The sequence below is a fragment of the Hippoglossus hippoglossus genome, chromosome 1 (assembly GCF_009819705.1).
Source record: "Hippoglossus hippoglossus isolate fHipHip1 chromosome 1, fHipHip1.pri, whole genome shotgun sequence".
Taxonomy (NCBI): Eukaryota; Metazoa; Chordata; class Actinopteri; order Pleuronectiformes; family Pleuronectidae; genus Hippoglossus; species Hippoglossus hippoglossus.
The window spans coordinates 1,622,813-1,637,299 of NC_047151.1; the positions used below are offsets into that span (position 1 = coordinate 1,622,813).

The following is a 14,487-nucleotide window of genomic DNA, read 5'->3' on the forward strand; positions in this document are numbered from 1 at the left end:
ATTAAACCTCTATTGCTATGATATTTCTTTTTTTCACTGTGTAATGAAAATACTCCCTTTCGGCACCTTTGTCCCAAAAAATTCTTCTTTTGATCCCACTGCCATGACAACAGTAAAACAAACTGTGTCTGTGCATGTGTGTGTGTGTGTGTGGGCCAACACTACAAAATTATAGTGTAATCGGTTATGGTCTGTCTCTGCATCAATGCAGAGTTGTCCACGTCTGCATCACATTGCATCTTGCCATCATGAAATGTACACACCACTTTGGAGTAGGTTGTGATAATGTGTGTGTGAATTTGATTAATCTGACTTAGTGTAAAGTGCTTTTAATGGTATATAAGACTAGAGCAAATGTAAAACAAATTAAGTTTAAATGTTACAACAGCGGATGCAGTGTAGTGTGAATTGAAGCTGAAAATAACTTAAGGTCAGCCATGTGAGAGAACCATTTTAATGTTCTAAAAAAAACCTTAAAACAGTCCTTTGAAATTGTGAGGACAGAACTCCATCCATAAGGTCTATAATTCAACTGGAACTCCCAAAGATAAAAGTACAAATACCCCCCACCACCCACACACACTCTCACACACGCACACACACACACTCACACACGCACACACACGAGAGGTGATACAACTGACATTCTACATCTGGAGAGTATTATTAAGTATATCAATCTGAAGCAGCATGTCCTCCACACACACACGCACACACACACACACACACACACACACACACACACACACACACACACAATAACCTCTGCACTACTGCTGCCAGAGAAAGAATGCTAACACACACATGCATGGTGCCTGAATGAATGGCATGCAAGATCAATCTGTCTTTGAGGGAAATCTGAGAGAGAGAGAGAGAGAGAGAGAGAGAGAGAGAGAGAGAGAGAGAAATCAGACAGAAGACCATAGACAGATAGTGTAATAAGAGGAGATGGGAAAGCCGGAATCTCAACTTAATTTTCCTTTTACGTTTGACAGGATACCATTGTCAAAAGTGTGTGTGTGAGAGAGAGTGCAGGTGACAGCTTGAGGTTTCTTTACAACCTACAAAACTCCTATTTGCACTCACCATCCTCTGTTAGGAACACCATATAACACTGAGTAGTTCCTCCTTTTACTCTGGATTCCACAATATGTTGTAAACTCTCCTTTGACATTCTACTCCAAGTGGACATGACTCCATCCTAGATTGACACACTGCCAGTCTCCTGTTCCACCACATCCCAAAGGTGTTCTTCTGGATTCACATCTGACTGAGGACTTCACTGAAGTTGAAGCTGAATTTACTGTCATTTTCAGGAAACCTGTTTGAGACAACATTTGCTTTGTAACATGGATCATGTATTATCCTGCTGGAAGTTTATCCATAAGAAGATGGACACAAGGAAGGTCGAGTCCATGGATTCATGCTGTTGAAACGTTCTTCAACTGTTAAATGTCGGTTAGTCTGTGTACACTGCAGCCTCCGATTTATGTTCTTGATTGACAGGCCTGACATGGACTTCTGCTGTTGCACATCATTCACCTTAAGGTTGTACACATTGCTCTTCTGCTCACCAAAGCTGTTGTGTCTTTCATTTCATTGTTCTGACCCTTCACTGTTTCTTTTCAGTCTCTGGCACTTGTGAGACAGTCAGGAACTGGTAAACACTGTTCATTATTAAAAGCCATATATTTTCCTGATAAAAAGATGGAGACCAAACCTGAGCCTGAGTCACTGGTCTTTAACATTGTGGATTGTGGTGGCAGCTTATTGTGGATGATTACAAATAGATTGCTTTGATATACAATATAAGCTACTCACATATACAACCATTATTGGCATAACCTCTATCATTACAATTGTGATTGCTGCTCCCTTCATCTCTGACTGAATCCTCAGTTTATATCAGGACTTTCTTATTCCACTGTTACTCACAGGTATTGAAACTCTTAATCTTAACAAGGTGTAACTATCAATACAGACAAACTGTTTTTTTTCTAAAACTACAGAATCTAGTTTTCACCCTATGAGCACAACTTTTCGCTTTTTACTTTCAGACACATATTGGATTATTCTAAGTGTCTATTTCTGATGCTGATGGATTTGGCGAATTTAGATGAAGATAATTTCAGTAAAACACACACTAGAATAGATTGGATAACAAACTAAGTTAACAATAGTCAACAGCCAGTATATTTTATTTTACACATTTTCTTTATATAATACAAAAATACTGATCACAGTGTACTTTTTTGGAAAAGATGGTAACTTCAATAAACTGAAAAAGAGGCTGAAAAATAACATTTAATAAATTATATAACTCATATCTGACATAAGAATACAGAGACATAATAATAATTAAAAAATAATAATATTTAAAGCAAATTATTTAGACAATATTTTAAAACGTGTCGAGTGTTGAGCCTCTTTCAGTCCTTCCTTCCATTTCTCGACTCCAGGAATTCTCCCGTCGCTCTCTTTTTAAAATGTCCTCACAGCCAAGTCAGTGTATTTCCCATCATCAAATCACCAGTTTCCCATATCTCCACTCTTTCACTAAGGTTTTTCCATGTTCATCTGGTCCACACACTTAGCTGCCATCACAGCTGATGGGGATACTTATGATCCACAAGTTTACAGGCGATGGGGGATGAATTCTACTCAAGTTTGTTATCCGCTAATTAGAATCTCATTAGCATTTAAGTAGCCAGCGGTTAGTCCAGTCGTCTCCAGTGGGACGGTATGCAGCGACACACTTCCTCGCTGAAGGAGAAACCTGGTTCACACCTCCGCCTCCTAACTTCACAGGGAGGCCTGAGACAACTGCAATGAAAGATGGAAACAAAATCAGAATTAAGCTTAATAACTAATATGCAAGCAATATTTCAAGAGTTCAGGTTAGATTGGAAAAAAAGGTCAAATGTAGAGATCTGGCCAGGCTGGGTCCCATTCACAAATATGAAATGGTCTTGTATGTGCGCAGAAAAAATATTATTGAGACATGTATATTCTTGGCATGTAAATCTGTTGAGTGGATCGAAGAGTAGTGCTACAGTGAGAGCAACTGGAATTGAGAAAGCTTCATCCACTGGAGACTCTGAATGTATGTACAAGCTTTCCTGGTATTCAGTCCCATCGTTGTTCAGTCCAACAAGGACAACTCACCAATTAATCCAAATCTCTAGAACCATGCTGCTAGCATATCTAAAACATAAGAACAGAAAGCTGCTTTCAAATGAATCTGCTAAATACATTACTCAGTGGTGTGCATGGAAACTAATTAGGTTACTTAAAGTCATCCATGATTGTCTGATGTGGTCTGTATGTTTCCATTACAGACAAACACTCCTGCAAATGATTGAGAACCTTTGCTGTCTGACAAACAGTAACTACTTTATTGTGTTCTAAGGGTCAAAGGTAAGAACTAAGGTTTAGATTTCATAGCAAGTAAAACTCCACCTTAAACCGCTATGTGATTTACAGCCCACGTGTGAACCACCAAAAAGCTACTAAACTAAGTCAAGACAAAAATAATAGCCTTAATAAGCTCATATCTGGTTCACGGCAGCTCCGAGTCAGGTCCTGATTATCCAGTCTTCAGTTGATTAAACAAGGAGTAGAATTCCAAAGAGCACATGAAGCAGTGGCAGGAGTGAGGCTAGTTTTACATAGCACTTTATCAACACCACAAAGATTCTGGGGCTAGTGCATAATTGGCCCTGCTTTTCTGGCTGCACAGGGTGTCACATGGGGATGACAGAGTATTTAGACACGGATACTTGAAGAGACCTATGAACCCATGATTGAATACACAGAGGAGTCAAATAGATAGACACAGTCTCATTCACACACATACTACCACAAGTGCCCGATCCCAGACACTAGATTCCTACTGCTATGTTATACTCATAAATCACCCCCCAACAGGGTCACAAAGGGTCAAGACTGGACAGGATGGATGGATGTGTGTGTATGTGAGTGTGTTTCCTCCTGTGCTGGGAACGGAAATGGTTAAGTGACAGCTAGGAGAAGTCATTAGCACTCTGAGGTCTTGTATTACACACCAGGTTCACTATGATAACCACCTACCACTGCCAGACCATCTACATCTCACACAGCCATTAGCATTACAAGAATGTGTGTGTGTGTGTGTGTGTGTTTGTTCACAGGGGGTGACTACCCCAAGATGATGCAACCACTGAACAACTGAAATCCAAGAACGTTAGCTGCCAAATTCCTACATCATCACAGTTATGTAAAAATCATTTCTGCTCAGGATGGCATTCATTAAGCTAAATGTTCCACCTCTTCATCAGAGAAACATTGTCTCACCAGATTAGTTTGGCTCTTCATTCAGGAACCTTGGAGTTATGTTTAACCAGGACATTATTTGACTCACACATACAACAAGTCTCTACAGCCTCCCTCCACTTGCACAATATTATGATGATTGGACACATCCTGTCTCAAAAGGATGCTGGGAAATTAGTTAATGCTTTTGTTTCCTCCAGACTAGATTATTGTCATTCTTTATTATCAGGATTTCCCAGTTTATGCAAAATGCAGCACGAGTGCTGACTCTTAGCTTCTTTGCATTCCCTCTCTGTGAAATACATTATAGAATTCAAAATCCTCATGTTCAAAGCCCTTAACAACCAATCCCCTTCATGCTTTAAAGAGCTCATAGCACCGAAATGTCCCAATAGATCACTTCGCTACAGGCTCTCTTGTGGTTCCTAGTCTGTAAAAGTAGAATGGGAGGTAGAGTCTTCAGCTACCAGGCTCTAACTCTCCTGTGGAACCAGCTCCCACTCTGTGATCAGGAGGCAGACACCATCTCTCCATTAGGGGTTAAAATGTAAAAATGTTCTTGCCCTGAACCATCTCTTAGTTATGCTGTTATAGGCTTAGACTGCTGGGAGTACTCCACTCATGCACTGAGCACTTCTCTCTCTCCCTCTCTCCCTTTCTCTGCCCCCATGTAGTTTTATCACATGACACATGTCACGATACATTCTCTCCCATAGTTTGTGCTTTTCCTCTCTCTCTCTCTCTCTCTCTCTCTCTCTCTCTCTCTCTCTCTCTCTCTCATTGAGTCTGATTGAAGAGGTGTTTTCCTGTTGAAAGGGAGCTTCTTCTCTCCACAGTTGTCAGTGCTGCTCACTGTGGGACCTATTGGATTTCTCTATGATACCGTGAGGTCTTGTAGTATGTAGTATGTTATGATTTGGGGTCATACAAATTGTATTTAATTGAACTGAATTGAATCAGAAGAAACATACTTTTACCATGGCTCTCTCTCTCATTCTTAGTATTTTCTGATTAAATTCAGGCACTGAGTGCTCTCCTGCTAAAAGTGTTGTTTTAATCAGAAAACATCAGATGGTACTGTGACCCATACATCCCTTCTTACCTGCATGTAGCTTGATGGAACCTCCGTCCTTTTAAGAAACACTTATTGGGTGACTCGTTGCATTCACAGGAACACTTTGTTTTATTGAGGGGCTGGTGCCTCGGACATGTCTTGGTACATGTGCACTGACAGGTCTCCTTGTTAAAGACCTGGTTAAGTGGGCAGGAGGGAGGAGGCAGGACGTTACAGACACACTGGCAGGTACTGCGGTCAAGATGTCTGTTAGGGCCACAGTCTTGAGTTTGATCGTCACGCCGACATATGCACTGACAGGTTTCCACATCCAGCTCCTTATCTGGGCCACACACATCCGCTGAAAATATATCTGCAGAGATGTTAGAAGAGACATACACAGGTGCAATTTAGGTATGGGCAGGAGTTAGTTGGCTGGAGACATATACAGTAGAGTACTGATTCATCCATCCATCCATCTATTTTCAGTACCACTTATGGTTTGGGGTGGGTAGGGGAGGTGTGTGGGTGTGGGGTGGGGGGTGTGGGGGTGGGGGGTGTGGGGGTGTGGGGGGGTATACGGCTTTATACCATATACGGCATAACCTTATAGGGTATTATTACAACGTTATTTATGTAAATTTGTGTGCAAACTCACTCAAATACGCACAGTTCATCATTTACACACTTTTTTAAAGATAGAAGCCTTTGGCCCAATAAAGCCCAGTCGATTCTGGTGGGCCAGTTCTGCTGTTATTGAATCAACTGCTTCCAACGTGTGTTGCAAATGTCTGAGAAAGAAGAAAAGCTGTTCCTCTTTCCCTTGTCTTGTAAAAAAGAAACGACTATGACTTCATTATCTCAAAGCAAATCTCACGAAAACAACCCTTTTTTAAAACCACATCAATTCCTCATGACCAAACAGACATGACCAATTTCAACGCTGAAAACTTCCCCCTGCGCTCTAATACAGATCATTTATTTTGGCCCCTTCATCCACACTGTGGATGCGTATTTATATGTGTACATATCTGTGGAATCTGTTACTCCAGGGTCTCAAGGTTCTTCTGTTTCTCATTTGTTTGCACTTATCATAGCTAAACACGAATACACAGAGAGAAACTCACAAACATGCATATCCACACAAACACACACATACTCTCAACAAACACATACAGTAAATATTTCTTGTTGAACACATTGAACATTATCCTGTCACAAACAGCAAATTGGCTCTGCTGACAGTGTGTGTTTGTTTCAGTGTTAAGGTTAAGATTGCTTTATTTGTACCCGTAGGTAGATTTGTTTTGTAGCAATAAAAAGAGAAGGCATCCATCCAAAACAGTACAACATTATAACAGACAGACAGAAGACGAGACCACAAAAACCAGGACAAAAAGTGCTAAAATGCATTGCTGTCAATAGAAAACTGGATAGGGACAAAAGTGCAAATTTGGCTATAACCCGTTCAAGTGAACAATTGCAGATGGAACAAAACTATGTGTGTGCTCGCTACATGCCTCATCTCAGACCACTGTCGCTGGATTCAGATTCTTGGGTCAGGAGTCTTGACATTGTCTTGACATTTCTATGAGTTACTTCTAATTTGTTTTCTTTGTTTCTTATTAGGCTGCCTCAGGGTTAGGTAAGAGTTAGTGTTTTCAACACAAAACTCGTTGGGACTGATCTACTAAAGGTTTGCGCTTGTAAAAACCTGTGCAAACTTGATTTCACCCGCAAAAAAACATGAAAGCTGATCTGCTAACGGTGCGCACTGAGGATTGCGTGCAGAATAACACGCGCTGTCGATTTATTACGTTTGTCTTAATGATTATGCATTATCGGGCGTTTCTACCCGAGTGCGCAAAATATTGGGAGGAGTAGATGCAAATACATTAATTTAGCACACGCAATGTGATTTACAAAGCCTGAAAATAATTGTGGTGGTTGTGACTGCCTCTATATTTAATACATTTGAAAGGTAGGTGCTAATCGGCACAGCATTATGCACACATAGCTGCAGTTATTGTGGTGAGGAGGAGACGGCAGGAAGAAGACGGAGAGAACAGGAATTTTTCTGCTCGTGTTAGCATGTTTGGATTGACAGAAGCAAAAATAATCCAGACCTATCAGAGGCATCGTTTCCACCGGCCCCCCCACCTGTTTTATTAGCCAAGGTTTTATTATGAGCTATTTTTTTATGTTCTGCCATCTTCTCTTAATTTCATCGCTTGTTCATTTTGTTTTACCAACAGCATTTACTTTCTCGCAGATACTTTCCAATTTCATGTTTCTTTGACTTATATATTTCTTTGCTGTAGCTCAACAACATGTTTGTTTGCCTCTTCCACTCACACCTCCAATTCCACGGCATTACATTTCGCTTTGCGCTTGCGGTCACTCTGCTCTCCCTAACACACACATTAGCACTCTTTATTTGGGATCTTAGTAGATCAGGCCCTTTGTGTGCAACAGTGTAAACACTCACCTCGGTGCTGTTCGGCCGACCTTGGAGGGGGTAGTGGTGGTGGAGGGGTGTTGTGGTGCATGTTGGCAGCTATGCTGACACACCAACATAGCCTGCTGCTCCAAACCTGACCAGGAGGACATGTCCTATTGGCTATTGGACACCTTCAACAGAGACAGACAGAGAGAACAGTTTCAAGACACTTCAGATCTTGTTGCTTAGTTAACCCTAAGATCACACACTGCAGATATTGTAGATACTGTAAAGGCTCACAAACTTCCAGTAACTCCTACCTATATATTATTTTTATTGGAAAATTTGACAATGAAATTTTAATTTGAGATTGCATGGAAATTTGATGCACTTGATCAAATTTCCAAGCATTTAAGGCCCCTCAGTCATTGCAGCTCTCCGTATGCCCACCAGATGTTCTTGGACTTTCCTTCCTGTTTTCAGATTCACCTGCTTCACTGTCTCCCATTCTCCAGCACCACATCTTCCTTACAGACCTACATATGTCCATCCTGTTTGTTCATTTATGAAACTTTTTCTGCCATAAATCTCATTGAAATATTCTCCAAAACATATTCTGAATGTGGTGATGTGCTGTGAGAGGCTTCTGTGGTCCAGACTCAGCAGCAGCAGCATTGCATTGCATTGATATTTCCTTTTAAGGTTTTGGGGTCTGAGTCAACTGACCTCAGCTAAACACTGGTCCTTTTTTGTTAAGCTGCATTTTAAGCATACTTTTCTGGAAACTCTTGTCCCTGTCATGGTCCTGTGGGAACAATGACTGTGGTTTTTCATGGATCTGAACAGTCCATAGTTGGGCTGTTGACAGATTTTGATCTGACCTGATTCGTTTAACTTGAGGTTATTTTGCTAACCACAAATCCTTTGAAGTACAGGCTGATCTATTACTGCTGTCACACCAAAGCTTCAAGTTAGTCGCTTGAGATAATGTATATTTTGATTTGGCCCTATACAAATAAAATTGACTTGAAAAGCTATCACAACTCTGTAATGGGCTGTGCATGGGTTAGGGGTCAGGGGTTAGCTGGCCGAGGATTGGACTTTTACCTTTGACTGATTCCTGCCTTTCCTGGGACAGGTCAACAATATACTGTCGCTTTTTATTGTTTGCGTGATGGACATGTCATATTTCAGTGAACAATAATTTTACCTGGATAGGAAAGAAATTCTCAGAGAACGAAAGCTGTAAACTGTGCAAGGAACCCTCTAACTTGGTGCATTCTTAAAAATATTAAGGTAGGCCTGCCACAATAATCAATGTTTGTGTGTGTGTGTGTGTGTGTGTGTGTGTGTGTGTGTGTGTGTGTGTGTGTGTGTCTGCTCATTACATGTTCAATGTGTTTAAATATGTTTCTCATAAACTCTCCAGCGAATCAAACAAATAAAAAGTAAACGACATAAACGCAAACGTAGTAACCTGCGATGAGTGTTGGTTTTTAGTGTTAAAGTGTAAAGTGAGTACAGGTCAGCAGTAGTGAGGAGGGAGAACACTCAGAAAGGAGACTGTACAAACCAACTGGTAATTCTGCTCTGATCCTGAAGCAGTGGCGCTAATAATTTTTCCTGGAGGAGAAGAGGCGAATATTTGTGTTTATTCATGTTGCTCGTTCGGGTAGCGCAAGTTAGCATGAGCCTGTGGTGAGAAATGTGCGAGTAATAGGGCGTGAACCCAAACTAATCATTCAAGATGATTAGTTTGGGCGTGAACCCAAACTAATCATTCAAGATGATATTTTTCCAACACTTCCCCAGATGCTTTTTTCTACATATGCACAAAAGGGAATGAAAGTTGGCAAACTTGATGGGAAAATATATGCAAACTCATGCATAGTAACAGTTTGGAGTATGGAAAAATGGCTATTGAGACATGAGGTGAATTCACTTCATCATTAACATTAAACCAGCAGTATTATATCTACTTGTATATATCTAACTGTTCCATAGGCACAAATTGTAAAATATATAAGTTAAATTACACTCAGTTACCATAAAATAGAAGGGTTGTACAACTGAATGATTATTTTTTAATAATATATTCTTACACCAAGTAAGAATTCATATTGTCAAGTTTTCATGTAGTTTTTGTGTAAAATTGCTGAAGTGAACCTATATTTACTGTCAGACACACAGAGCATACTGAAGACCACTTAAATAGATAAACTGTGTTTTTGTCCTACACTATTTTTGGCTTTTGTGCGAGTGTACACCTTAAGTATGCACTGTTTTACTAATGAGGGTCTTGGAGTCTATATATATACAGTATACAGTCTATGGTAAAAACAGAAAAACCTTCATAGATTCCAAACTTCCAGCTATTTGCATAATGTTTAAAGGTAAATGGATCAAATATGGTTTCAAATCATTTAGATGGTTAAGAGACTTGAAGGGAGCAGATTGTAGGCAAACAAACATCATCAAAGACAGTCCTCTTGGGTCAACCTCAGATAAGTGAGGAGGAGGAGAGTCACTGATATCTCTCTGTAGCTCTGCTGTTTGCTATGTTAAGACCACATGACCTTGATATTTGTTTTCTCTGGTTAAACTGTTCCTGTTTTCTTTGCCCCATGCCTTTTTAATCATTTTCATCCTTTCATGTCTTCTTCCTGTCTTTCTTGTACCTACTTTCTTCCACACTGACTGCTATTCACACTATCTGGGCATCCTTTTTTGCAGCTGTAATGTTTGCCATAGTTAATGGAAACTGTGGTGAAGGTCTTTTTAAGTAGTCTCCATTTAAATCATACTTTTGAAAGAGTGCATTATGTTGATGGCTTCATCTGGATGGATGTGCTTTGGATAAGATGACTGCACATGCTGGCTTTTCAGCTCAGTGGTAAATACAGATGGGCTCGGACACTAATTCGATATTGAACATTCCTTGTACTTGTATAAATATTGTGAATGTGAGTTGTTATCTAATGAATCCTAATGATTCAAAGGCCCTTCGGATATTAATGCTCCTCTGAGACAGATTCTCAGGTCTGTCTCTCACTTATGACGCATTTACTACACATTAAAGTGAATCTTCACCCCAAAAGTCTCTGCACAGATCACAAAATGTGTGCCTGCTGATGCATGAAGGAAGCTATTATTTATTCTATTCATTATGCCAATCTGCCATATTTCTATAGGTTTTGGGGATTTTTGCTGAATGCATATTATTTCGGACTTCCAAATCAATTTCTGAAATGATCACCTACTATCAGTAGAAGTCATTAAAGCGGTTTGGACTAATCCGACAAAAATCAGGTTGAGAACAGAGGATTGCAGAACACTCAGAGGTATTAAATATAAAGAGTGTAATAATAATAATTCATTTCATTGTTAAGCAGATTGATGTGATAGTGAGCTCCCCCATGAAAAAGAAAAGCCAGGTTTCACATGAGAGTCTACACTATCGGAAAAGGATCTGGTGAAGTGGATGATGTCAGAAATTTGTTCAAAAAAGTTGTGAAATAACAATGTTTTTGCAGGCTCAGGGAGGGGGAGCTAAATTGAATTCATCAATTTGTATTTTATAAACAAGCAACGTGCTCTCCAGCATTATTAATATTTTCTTAAGAGTTAGCTTTTGACTCAGAACAAACAGTGCGTACAAAATGTTAAATGTCAGCTGCTTTTTGAATAGTTTCAGAACTGTTTATCTTCTATCAAGTTGAATGAGGAGGCAAAGAAGACAGACTGGAGGCATCATTTGATTCTGTGCCAAGACAAAGTTGAATGCAGCCAACACAAAGCTTGAACTGAGGTGATCAAAGCAGTTCTCCACATGCTGTGTCACTTGGGTTTATTAGGTATACAAATGCAGCAGACTAGCAAGTACCCATAGTTAATATGTGAACGTTAACATATTGCTATAACAAACTATATGCTGTACTTCAGTGTGCTTGAATTAGAGCATACAGTTTTTCTCATGAGTTGGCAACTTTGCCCAAAGTGCATTAAGTCGGACAAAGTCTGAATCATCAGAGTGAAAGCATGACACTCCTCTCACACCACTCCATCCTCCTGAGCCAGTTGTGTGTGTGTGTTTTATTTGAAGAAACAGAATTCATGGAGTGATCCTATTTTAAATTCTTAATGAAAGGGGTTGAACACTTCACCATAACATCGCTCAGTTATGAGACCAAATCAAAATATGCATCATCTCAAGGCACTTTTCATAGAAGGTCAAGCCCTGTGTCTTGACCTTCTATGAAAATGTATAGAGAAACCCAACAGTTCCAGCTACGAGCAGCACTTTGGCAACTGTGGAGAGAAAACACTTCCTTGTTAACTGGAAGGAACCTCCAGCAGAACCAGACTCAATGTGGGCGGAGAGAGGAGAGGTGGGTGGAAAAGAGTGGAGAGAAGAGAGAGAGATAGTGGGGAGGGGGAGGAGAGGGGGAGAGAGAGGAGAGAGAGACCAGGAACACTTGGGCACCATCAGGTTTCAGCTCGGACTAGTTAAAATGAAAACAATAAGACTTTAAAGGTGTTATTAATTATACCGGCAACAAATCATAACATTAATAATAATAATATTAGTTTCAATCCTGCAGCTCTGGAGTCAAATAGTCAAAGAGAGAGAGAGAGAGAGTGACTAGGGGAGGGGGAAAAACACAAAGTCAGTGACGTGCAGTAAAATAAATAAATAAATGAATGTGGGGGCAGAGAGACAGAAAGAAGGGGAGAAGTGCTCAGTGCATGATGGGAGTTCCCCCAGCAGTCTGGACCTATAGCAGAATAACTAAGGGATGATTCAGGACTCAGTGGGTTGTCCACTAAAACAGAAGGTTGGCGGTTTGAATCCCGTGTCCCAAAGTGTCCTTTGGCAAGATACTGAACCCCAAACAGTTGCCGATTGACTAACAGCTGTGAAACAATCTGGCAAGGAAAGCAGACACAGTGTGGTTTTAATCAAAGCTGCAGTGGCAGACATATACACTGATAATGGGCTGAGATGAAAGGAGAAAAGTGAAAGAAAGGATGGAGAGAGAAAAATACAAGGAGAGACATTTTTGTTAAAGGGCTGGTGAGTGAGGAGTGTATTCTCTCACTTAATCGAATGTAATCCTGCTTTGTGTTTGGATGATTTGTCAGTGTGGAAAACTCTTAATGCATTTCCATTTCATAAGATTAGTCACTAGTCACTCAAAGTTTTGGTTTCGGTTGAGTTTGAGTAAGAAATTAGTCATTATCCACTGTTTGTGTTAAACTCAATACTGAGCAATGCGTGCACCAAATATAATTGATCTGTGAACAGGACTTGTGAAGTATTTTAGTTGCTTTAATCCAGTTTCTCGACAATCAGTGAACATGGACATCCTTCTGTTATCAGAGGACATGAGCCAAAATACAAATTATGAATCATTTCCTCTTAGAATCCTGATAATCACAGAGAGGTCAGATGTCACAGCAAGTTGGTTTGTAAGTATACACACAAGAACGTGCACAAACATTTACGGAAGTGTGAAGTTAATCAGGAGAGAATCAAGTGTTTCCTGAAGTAGCACCCATGTATACACACACAGCACAGGAAGTAACCTTTGTAACAATACACTCAAAAGTATGTATGTGTTTGTGTGCGCACGCTGGAAAAAGGAAAAGGCCGTTCCTATCCTGAATACACAACCACAGACACAGCACTGTGTTTTAATGATCTGAGCTCATGATGTTTCAAAATGTTTTCCAAAGGTCTCCATGTCAGGCACAAGGAGTCTCATTCACTAACTGTTCTTAAGAAGAAATTTCTTCTTAGAACCGACTTTAAAAAGACATGTCTCAGAGATTTTTTTATGCGCATATTCACAAAAAAGAGGTACTCATCTTTAGTTTTTACAAGTTTTACAGTGTTTACATATTAAATGTGTCACATGTTCCATGGTTTTACAGCTAAAGCCTTTAATTAAAATGTTTCATCCAAATAATATATTGTTTTTAAGCTAACTTTCTGATTCTGAGATGAGAGGTGACCCAGGAGATGCAACTGCACCGCACTGTGTGCACTGAATCCTGGTGTCGGGCTCGGTCCGCATTTTTCTGTCTAAAGCCAGAAAGAAAAAAAACAAGCTTGACCCGAACCCATTTGTTTTTGCTGTTGTTTTCGAGTCCGGACCCAGCCCGAGCCCGATGCAGTTAATGTAAGTTCCACTGAGTCAGCCAAAGTCACCGACCCGACAACAAAAATGTAAAACATTTTGTCCATATTCAGCTCAGCATTTCCTGATCTCAGATTTGAGATCAAACTATTTTTTTTACCTCAACTGTTTCTTTTCATGTTTTTTGTGAGTTCTGTGTGGGCAGCCTGGAGTCTTATGCCCTTTTATGGGCATTGGCAGAGCAGTGAACTCTTAGCTAATTAGGAATAACTGGCACACACTTTCAATTTACAAAGACATGGCATTCATTAATTAATAGTGTTAATTAAAATTAACACTTTCTTGAGAACAAATTTAATAAAAAACTTGAGAAGATATGGCTGAATGAGGCCCATCGTTAGTGTCTTAGTGTATAATGGATGTATTTTGGCCATAACACGCCATAAACCAATTTGAGTGATATCTCCCATTTCCTTTATAAACCGGGTGAGTTTACATCTTGTTGGATTATAGGAAAATAACAATGTGTCTGACCACACCTC

At 40.0% G+C, this 14,487-nt stretch overlaps 1 protein-coding gene across 1 annotated transcript in view; it reads right to left on the minus strand.

Moving 5' to 3' along the window:
- Positions 1 to 2,045: 2,045 nt before the first annotated feature.
- vegfc (vascular endothelial growth factor c) overlaps positions 2,046 to 14,487 on the minus strand; it is a 56,143-nt gene continuing 43,701 nt past the window's right edge. The window contains exons 5-7 of the mRNA XM_034606151.1: positions 7,854 to 7,996; positions 5,414 to 5,738; positions 2,046 to 2,823 (exon numbers count right to left, since the gene is read on the minus strand). Coding sequence (XP_034462042.1) covers positions 2,715 to 2,823; positions 5,414 to 5,738; positions 7,854 to 7,996 — 577 coding nt within the window. The 3' untranslated portion in view covers positions 2,046 to 2,714. The remainder of the gene's footprint in view (positions 2,824 to 5,413; positions 5,739 to 7,853; positions 7,997 to 14,487) is intronic.